The sequence below is a fragment of the Gasterosteus aculeatus genome, chromosome 3 (assembly GCF_964276395.1).
Source record: "Gasterosteus aculeatus chromosome 3, fGasAcu3.hap1.1, whole genome shotgun sequence".
Lineage (NCBI taxonomy): Eukaryota > Metazoa > Chordata > Actinopteri > Perciformes > Gasterosteidae > Gasterosteus > Gasterosteus aculeatus.
Genome location: NC_135690.1, coordinates 234,711 through 243,598, shown reverse-complemented (window position 1 = coordinate 243,598; position 8,888 = coordinate 234,711). Strand labels below are relative to the sequence as shown.

Below are 8,888 nucleotides of genomic sequence, written 5' to 3'. Positions count from 1 at the left end.
TAAACCAAAACATTTGTTATATTTTGCAGTAATGAGTTTCGCGTTGTAATGTTCCTGTACACCTCACAGAATGTGTTTCCTGTGGAGTTTGGACCTGACTTTGATTTAGCTCTGGAGACACTGGTTTGTGAATTCTTCACCCGATTGGAAGAGTTGCTGCTCATACCAAACTTTAAGCAGGTAAAACCATAGAGACGTTCTCTTTGTGAAGCATTTTAAGAGTTTTGTCATCAAATGATTCTTTTATTTATTTGATAAAGACTGCAGTGTGGATGAGTGACACACCCTCCGGGCTAGAAGAATACATGCCGTGTGTATACAAAGAGGATGACCTTAAAGTACTGCTCAGAAGCAAGGCCCACTGGGGTCAAATGGCCGGGATGGATGCCAGCGGTGAGTCGGTGTTCCTGGTCTACCAGCCAGGCCCAATTGTAAATGAACTGACAATCCGTTCATCAGAGAGTGATATCTAAAGGAAAAAGTACCATATAGTTGCTTTGGGGAAGTTTGGGGATTTTATTTTTTATAAAATTAAAATGTTCCTAGTTGGTCAGAAAAAAACAACCCATTTTAGATCTTGTTATCAACAAATTTCACTATTTGCTGACATTTGTAGAGAACAATTAAAGTTGCTGTCAGGAACTTTTAACAAGTTGACCTGAATGACCCCATTAGCAAGACTGGCTATTCGTAAATAGCGGTTGATTCGGCGCCGGATCAGAGGAAATCCGCCCGGTTCAGCAGAAAATAGTTCCGCTCAGACTCCATCAGCCACGCAGACGGACTCGGATTCGGCTTCGCTGGCGCTCCTGAGGGAGGAGGGGGGCTCTGCCTGGCAGCGCCTCCCTCCTCTGGCCAGTAGCAGGCCGTTGTCTCACTGGGAGCGAATAGCGCCACCTGCTGGAGGCCCCTGTTGTGTAGCCTGGGCCCACTGGAGGAAAAGGTGGTTTGGGACAACAAAACCAGGGAATCTGGTGCTCAAACGCTGCACAGTGGTTGCTAAAAAACAACATAAAATGGAAGTTCCTTGTTGTAGCGTTAATTGAAACAATACCGGAAAAATGGATACTGACAACATTTTTGCTGGCAGGCCGGTTTGCAGATATATAACAGACACTTTGGAAAGCTAAACCCTTACTTCAGAATGAATGTAGAGAAAAAAGTCCCTCACTCTTCTTTTTCTTTCTTTTTTTTTACAGTGCTCTCACCCTCGGAGCAGCAGCTCTTCTCATCGTTATGCCGCCCTCCCTCACTGCGGAGAGGACTGCCAGAGATGCAGAAACACTTCAAATCCAGAAAGAATCTGATGAAATTCCTCACCAGGACGCAGGAAATATGGCGACACACGATACAACATGGCCATCTGAGGAGGAAACAAACACTTGGTGCAGCAGTAATGCAGAACAAACTATTGCGGAGACGTGCGGCGATCAGCAGCATTGTGACGGGACGTCGCCGCCTGCGATGGAGCTCCCGCTACGTCCGCTGAGAGTCTGATATCGTCCAGCTCCGTGATTGATGCTCCACAGCGGAGAGTTGCACAGAAATGCGCTCAGTGTGGAAAGTGCTTTGTATACCGTTACGAACTCCTGGAGCATCACAGGCTGCACACCGGAGAAAACCCTTACAAGTGCTCGCAGTGCGGGAAAGCCTACAGGAGGAGCTCTGATCTGGCCTATCACAGACGGAAAACGGTGCCCAAAAAGCAGCTCATATTTGCATTAAGTGTGGGGGTAGTTTTCAATCAATGCAGGAGAGATTCAAACACCAGTGTTGTGTCCCAAAGTTTGACTGTTCTCAATGCGGAAAAAGCTTTAAGACGAAGCACTTGCTGAGTAAGCATGAGGTGACGCACAGCCAGCGCCGGGTCTTCACGTGCAGACGGTGTAGGAAAGCGTTCCCCAGCATTACTGAGTTGAGATCCCACCAGAGGATCCATCCTGCCGACCTGTCCACTCCGTGCACGCAGTGTGGGAAGTACTTCCGCTCTGTGGCCAGTTTGGCAGCTCACGAGCTGCAGCACAGGAGACAGAAAACCCAGGTGTGTGTGTGTTGTGGTAAAGCTTTCCGGAACAGCCATGAGCTCAATCTCCACATGCGCAGTCACACGGGTGAGAAGCCCTTTCAGTGCACGTACTGTGGGAAGCGTTTCTCTGCGAGAGGAAACCTGAACGTCCACATAAGGATCCACACCGGAGAGAAACCGTATCTGTGCACCGACTGCGGCAAGGCTTTCGTTTCAGCCGGCGAGCTGCAGATCCACAGACGCACACACACGGGGGAAAAGCCGTACAAGTGCACCGTGTGCGGGAACGGGTTCACCATGGCGAGCAAATTGACAGTTCATATGCGCGTTCACACCGGAGAGCGTCCTTTCATCTGTTTTGAGTGTGGGAGAGGGTTTTCACGTGGCCACGAATTGAAAAAACATACCATGACTCATACCGGCGTGCGGCCCTACGCTTGTCAGCAGTGTGAGAAGGCCTACACGTGCCACAATCACCTGAAGAGACACCTGAAGACTCACACTGTGGTGCAAAACCAGACTGTCTGATTCCACCAATCGACATTTGATTTAACTCAAATACTGTTTGTATTGGTGCAAGTAGCCTGTAGCGTGTAATCCTGACTGTAGCGATGTTGATTTCATGCACTGTAGAATAGCTTCTGTAGCGCTCACCATCTCCTGTTTTCAGTGACTGATTCTCATTGTATCCTCTGTAATTACATTAAAATGTATTACTGTTTTTCTGTTCCTCAAACTGTAAATTCCCACTAAGCTATGGGGTGTTTCATGTCTATGCTTCTGAGCACAGCCAGATTCTTAGTTAAATCCATCATTAGACATCCTGCAGCGGTCATTCACCATAGTCCTTTTCTGATCTTAAAAAATTATATTATTTTTTATTTATTATTAATTATTTTTAATCGGATGGGTTCTAGATAGATTTTTAACCTTATGCAGGATAATTCCATTGAGATTTTGAATCTACTTTATATCCCAAAGACAGTGCAAACAATTATTTCAATAGATTTAGCGAATATAACTATATATATATTCAAAACGAATCAACTTAGTTTGTACACAACATTGAAAACACGAGAGGTATGAAAAATACACAGTTTATGAAGTACAAACAACTACAAACAAGAAGATTCACACGTTTGCTGGTCCGCAGAGGCGGTGCGTGTTATTTTGCTAAATCGGGTGAAGTCGCGTTGCCTGTGCGGGCGGCCCCGTGCAGCAAAACAAGCGTCTCGGATACAAACTGACACTGACTGGGCCGCTGCTCCCCCAGAATGAACAACGTGTTTCAGGAAGAAGTTGGCGCCTGAAGCCCCGTACGCGGCTACCTAACACGCTAACCGAAAGTATGAGAGAGAGTCCGTTGTAATGGTTTTTTCCTTTCAACCCTATTAAAGGAATTCAAAATGAACGACACGGGTACGTATTCTCCTGCGACGCTCTGCAATACGTGCTCTGTATCGCTTATTTGGCTAGCTGAATAGCTAAAGCGAAGGATTAGCCCAGGTTCATCGGGCCTCGACTAATCCCTGGAACCAGAATTGTTTTTCCCGATAATACGCCGGTTTTAACAGGCAACGTCAGCGGCCTCCTCGCTACTCGGGTAGCGATGGTTCACGTTAACTCGGGGCTTTGGGTTCAATCACGTTTTCCTGTTGGAAGCATTTTTCTACGTTCAAAGTGATCTTTAAACGTGTGAAACGCAACCGAACTGTTTGCTCGGCTTGACGTTAGTTAGCAATAGCCCGTTCAGTCGTTATTAACCGGGTCCTACACCACGGAAGCCCCTCGTGAGGCCATTTCCCACGTGTCAAAGTACACACTGGGTTTATTTGATCTAAGTGCAGTAATGTCGAACAGAACTTGACGTCAGCTTTATAAATGCGGTGAGTTGGCGCTTTAAAGACACGAGCCGCTGCCCTCTCGGGGGAGACGGTGGCGTCGGGATGCTCGGGTGCTGCAGGACGCTCAGTCCGATCAGCACCGGACTCGCGTCCCGCTCAGGAAGCACCACCGTCATCACGAGCGCGCCAAAAGACCCAAGTTAACTAGTATGAACTCAAGTACTCCAGTATCTTCTAAGTCACGCCATAGCTATGTTCCACAGGGAAGTGACCGCGTGTCACGTCATACACACCCAGCTCGTTTATTTATTTCTACGTTTATTTGACCAAATCAAATTTCTTCTTGAAGAGTTCAGTGTCCCGCTGTCCTCGCTGGCAATCCTGGTCCCACCGCTCCGGCTGATGTCCTCCGTGATGTGGGAAGTGGTTCGCCAGCGCAACATAAAGCACTACGGGAAGCTGGAGGAGTTCGTATCCATGGTGACAGATGCTGTTCCTGAACTGATGAGTAAAAGAGAAGGCCGGCTGCTCTCGCTGGGCCTGAGAGCACGGGTGAGTCCACCGCGTGTGTGGAGAGAACAATTGAATAAGAAGCTTCACAGAAGTTCATCGTGGAAAAGTGAAAATTGTGAATTTGATTTCCTCTAGACGACTCTGGAGCTGCTGCGCTCCGAACATCCGGAAGATCTCAAGGCTGTTGAAAGCCACCTCAACCAAATCCGAACATCTTGCATTGAGGAGGTGAGTGTTATAATCGATTGGTTAAGGACCGAAATAATTATTCAGCTAATACAACAGTTGTTTATCATTTTAAAATGTTTCCAACCTGAGAAAGATCAGGATTTTCTGTTTTTTGTCTCGTCTAATGGTGATGAATTCTTTTTTTCACACGGAAACTTCCGTGCTTGACGCGTTTTGAAAACACAGGGCCTCAAAGTCAACCCGTATCTTCAACAGTAGTTTTCTGGTCATTGGTGAGCTAACAGACGAGATCAAAACGCTCAAGTCCCTCAAAATTGCGCTTTGTTTTAAAAGTCCCAGTGATTCTGACTGAATATTTCTGGTTTGCACTGTAAAGGTCTAAAGGTTTCCTAACCACAGCCTTTATCGTCATGTCACATGATGCTTTGCCATGTGCAGTTGCAAAGACGTTTCACTCTCCTTCCACACCAAAGTCTTCCAAGTGAAGAAGGAGAACCAAAGGGGAATTTTTCTGGCTTTCTCTCAGGAAACTATATGACCTTTTTTAAAGAGGTGGACTTGCAGTGGTGCCCTCAGTCAGGCCTCCTTCATTTCCTGCATATGAATTATGCTATAGTAAAGACATCATTTGGACCAAAGGTATTTAAAATAATAATACCACGTTTATTTTTTAAAGCATTATTTGTGTCTTTTGGAGGGGTCGGCCCATGCGGGTCCTCTGTCTCCTCAGTGGTTGGCACTTCTAGTGAATCGAATCTTTCAGGGAGTTCGTTACGTAGGAAAAAGGGTCTTTAGATCAAAAGGCCATCGGACAGAAAGTGGATTGGTTTTGTCAGAATGCTCAAACGGTCTATTAAAAGTCATGAGTAAATCTTTGCATTTAACACTATTTTCTGACATTTTAATCAAACCGATCAGGAATCGGGAACATTTATTGGCAAAATCTGTTCGACAAACAAGGAATTTGACAGACTCAATGTGTTTTTTTTGTTTGTCTTTTTCAAACCCAGACCAATGATCCTGTAATTGAGGCCCCAGAGGCAAACTTCATGAAGCTGGTGCAGGGCCTCATTGAAGACACCCACGGCAGAGAACACTTCCTCAAGGTGAAACCACTCTCCACTCACACAGTGCGCTAAATGATCCACCACAACTCGCATGTTATACATCCAGTTATCGATCACAGTTTTACTAAACTAAATGTTGCTACTGCCATTGTAATCTTTGAAGATATTCCCATGTGCTGAAGATTACTGATTGCACTTTCCCGATCTGACAGAATGTGTTTCCAGTGGAGTACGGGCCAGACTTCGACACCGCACTGGAGACTCTGGTTTGTGAATTCTTCACCAGACTGGAGGAGCTGCTGCCTATTCCAGATTTCAAACAGGTATAAAGAACTTCTGCAGTAATAGAACATGGAGTCAATAAATTAGGAGACCTTTCAACTCTTTTTGCTTTCTGGCTCTTTCGTACACAGACGGCGTCTTGGATCAGCGCTGCGCCCGCTGTCCTCGAGGAGTACATGCAGTGTGTCTCCAACGGAGACGATCTTAAATTTCTTCTGCAAAGCAAACAGTGTCACGGGAAACTGGCTAAGTGTGCTGTCGGTACGTACACGATCGCTGCCAACGAAAGTCCTCGTGTGTGTTAGTCGAGGAAGAGGAGGGACGACTGTTCATTCACCTCCCGTTTCCCCCCGCAGCTCCGTTTCAGTCGGACGATCTTCTCCTTCCCTCTCTGGCTCTGCCTCCATCGCTGGAAGTGGCCATCGCGTCCCACCCGGGCGCCTGTGACGAGGACGAGGACGACGTCAACAACGGCGTTCCTCAGATCGTCATGTTCGACGAAGAGCTGTCCACTCACCCTTCCACCTCGGCGGACTTTCCCGAATCGCCGAAGAGGGCCGAGATCTCCTCGTCCCCTCGCAGGAGGCAGCAGTCGGGGACGCACAAATGCCCCGAGTGTGACAAGTGCTTCAAGCACCACTCCGTCCTGCTGGAGCACCAGCGGGTGCACAGCGGGCTGCAGCCCTACAACTGCTCCGAGTGCGGCAGGGCGTTCCGAACCGCCACGCTGCTGGCCGGCCACCGGCTGCGCAAATGCAAGAACGCCGCCTATCTGTGCATTAAATGCGGGAACAGTTTTCCAACCTCGCTGGACAAATTCAGGCACCACTGCCCAAAGCGTGGCCGCAACTACAACTGCGGGCACTGCGGGAAAAGCTTTCAAAAGTCCAGCAGCTTGAAAGAGCACCTGCTCACTCACGTGCAAAGCCGCCTCTTCAAGTGCAGCCATTGCGGCGTGGGTTTCTCAGGGATCGGGGACTTGAAGTACCACCAGCAGGTCGATCATGACAAGCCCTACCAGTGCAAGCGGTGCGGCAAGAGCTTCATCTCCTCCAAGTGTCTGACCAAGCACGAAGAACGGCACGAGGAGGTCGGCGACCTGGAGGCGGCCGCGCTAACGAGCCGAGGCAAACGTAGGAAGAGCGTTTCCGCTCATCGGACGTCCTCGGCGTCGCTGTCCTCCAGGAAAGCGTCGATCAAAGCGGCGTACCCGCGGGGACGGGTCACACATAACTGCCCGCTGTGCGGGAGGAGCTTCAAGTATCGCTTCGAGTTTCTCGAGCACCAGAGGTTCCACACGGCGGTGAAGCCTTACAAGTGCTCTCAGTGCGGCAAAGCCTTCCGCACGGAGGCCCACCTCTCCCGGCACAGGAAGCGCAAGTGTAAAAATGCTTCCCACATTTGCACAAAGTGCGGGTGCCAGTTCAGGTCCCTGCACGAGCGCGTGAGACACCAGTGTGTCCAGCTGCTGACCAAATACGAGTGTTCCCACTGCGGGAAGACCTTCAAGATGGCCCACCTGCTGAGGAACCATCAGATGAGCGAGCACCAGCTCCCCTACAGCCCCAACCATCGGTTCCGGTGCCGATACTGCGACGAGACTTTCCCCGGCATCAGCGAGCTGAAGTACCACCAGAGGGTAGACCACGAGAAACCCTATCAGTGTCAGGAGTGCGGCAAGTGTTTCCTGTCCGAAAAGTGCCTGGCCAACCACGAGCTGCGGCACAACGACGAGCGGCCCGAGAGCTGCCTGGTCTGCGGCCGCGGCTTCAGGAACCGCTACGACCTGAAGCAGCACATGCGCACGCACACGGGCGAGCGGCCCTACCAGTGCACCCACTGCTCCCAGTGCTTCTCCACCGCGGGAGGACTGCGCAGTCACACCCGCGTGCACACGGGCGAGAAGCCGCACGCCTGCCCCGACTGCGGCAAGGCCTTCTCCCAGATGGGGGCCATGCGCACGCACAGGCTCACGCACACCGGCGAGCGGCCGTTCAAGTGCACGGTGTGCGGCAAGGGCTTCACCATGGCGCACAAGGTGACGGTCCACATGCGCGTGCACACGGGGGAGCGGCCGTACGTGTGCACGCAGTGCGGGAAGGCCTTCTCCGACGGGAGTGTGCTGAAGCAGCACATGCTGAACCACTCGGGGGTGCGGCCGTATCACTGCCAGATCTGCCCCAAGACCTACACCTGTCTGAACCACCTGAGGAGGCACCTGAAGAGCCACTCCAACGTGAACTGAGTCGGGACCAATGAGCCGAGCCGCTCACGGAGGAACGCGGGTTCCTCTTCGCTGTAAAGTCATCTGGGGACTTTTAAAATATTTAAAGTAAAAGTAGTTTAGTTATTTGCTCGGTTGCAGATGATTAAACACGAGTGGTGTCGATCTTCTCAGCAGGGAAGTGAAAGTGAGTCTTTACATCGGCTCTCTTTCTTTCCCAGCGTCCGTTTCTTATGCATGAACATGTTTGATGTCATTCTGGATATTTGTGGTGAGATGCTGTATGTTCAGAAGTTGTAATATTAATGAAAATATATATTTTTGAGAGGTCCTTGATAGTGATGGAGGTGAATCAGCTCTCTGTAAATACGCTGAAATACAAATGTTGTAAAATTCAAAAGCAATTATGACGGCACCATCTATTTCAACTTGTCTTTCTCCCAATAGGCCTTTTTCTATATAAATATATCTATGCAGAACCAGTCAAGAGTTTTGACACAATTTCGCATTCAATTCAAGTGTGTCCAAACTTTTGACTGGAACTGTATATATCGAATTGTTTGTTTTGAGACATTTCAAATTAAATTAACCTGAGTTATCCATGATGATTTTATTCACTCACGGAGGAACACGTGTGCAATGGTTCTCAGAAGTGAGCGAGTGACGGTGTTCCACTAAGGGGCAGCAGCTGACCGGCAAACACTGTTCACTTGCCTGGTTGTGCGTTGGTGTCGGCGATGGGA

At 49.2% G+C, this 8,888-nt stretch overlaps 2 protein-coding genes across 2 annotated transcripts; both read left to right on the top strand.

Annotated features, from left to right (window-relative positions):
• The first annotated feature begins 32 nt into the window (after positions 1-32).
• Positions 33-2,747, top strand: LOC120815582 (uncharacterized). The gene is given in 6 exon segments (XM_078098548.1): positions 33-180; positions 261-393; positions 1,200-1,253; positions 1,256-1,441; positions 1,444-1,700; positions 1,703-2,747. Coding segments are annotated over 6 exon segments (1,614 nt in total). The 5' UTR covers positions 33-48; the 3' UTR covers positions 2,555-2,747.
• Positions 2,748-3,100: 353 nt separating this feature from the next.
• Positions 3,101-8,745, top strand: LOC120815581 (uncharacterized). The gene is made up of 7 exons (XM_040170365.2): positions 3,101-3,445; positions 4,220-4,422; positions 4,519-4,611; positions 5,583-5,678; positions 5,852-5,962; positions 6,053-6,182; positions 6,278-8,745. The coding sequence occupies exons 1-7, from the start codon at positions 3,433-3,435 to the stop codon at positions 8,164-8,166; spliced, it is 2,535 nt and encodes an 844-aa protein (XP_040026299.2). The 5' UTR covers positions 3,101-3,432; the 3' UTR covers positions 8,167-8,745.
• The last annotated feature ends 143 nt before the right edge of the window (positions 8,746-8,888 follow it).

What these genes read in the sequence shown, in the direction of transcription:
- LOC120815581 (XM_040170365.2), top strand. An exon ending in GCAGAGAACACTTCCTCAAG is followed by an intron (nt 5,679 to 5,851) that starts GTGAAACCACTC and finishes CCGATCTGACAG; the next exon opens with AATGTGTTTCCAGTGGAGTA. An exon ending in CTATTCCAGATTTCAAACAG is followed by an intron (nt 5,963 to 6,052) that starts GTATAAAGAACT and finishes TTTCGTACACAG; the next exon opens with ACGGCGTCTTGGATCAGCGC.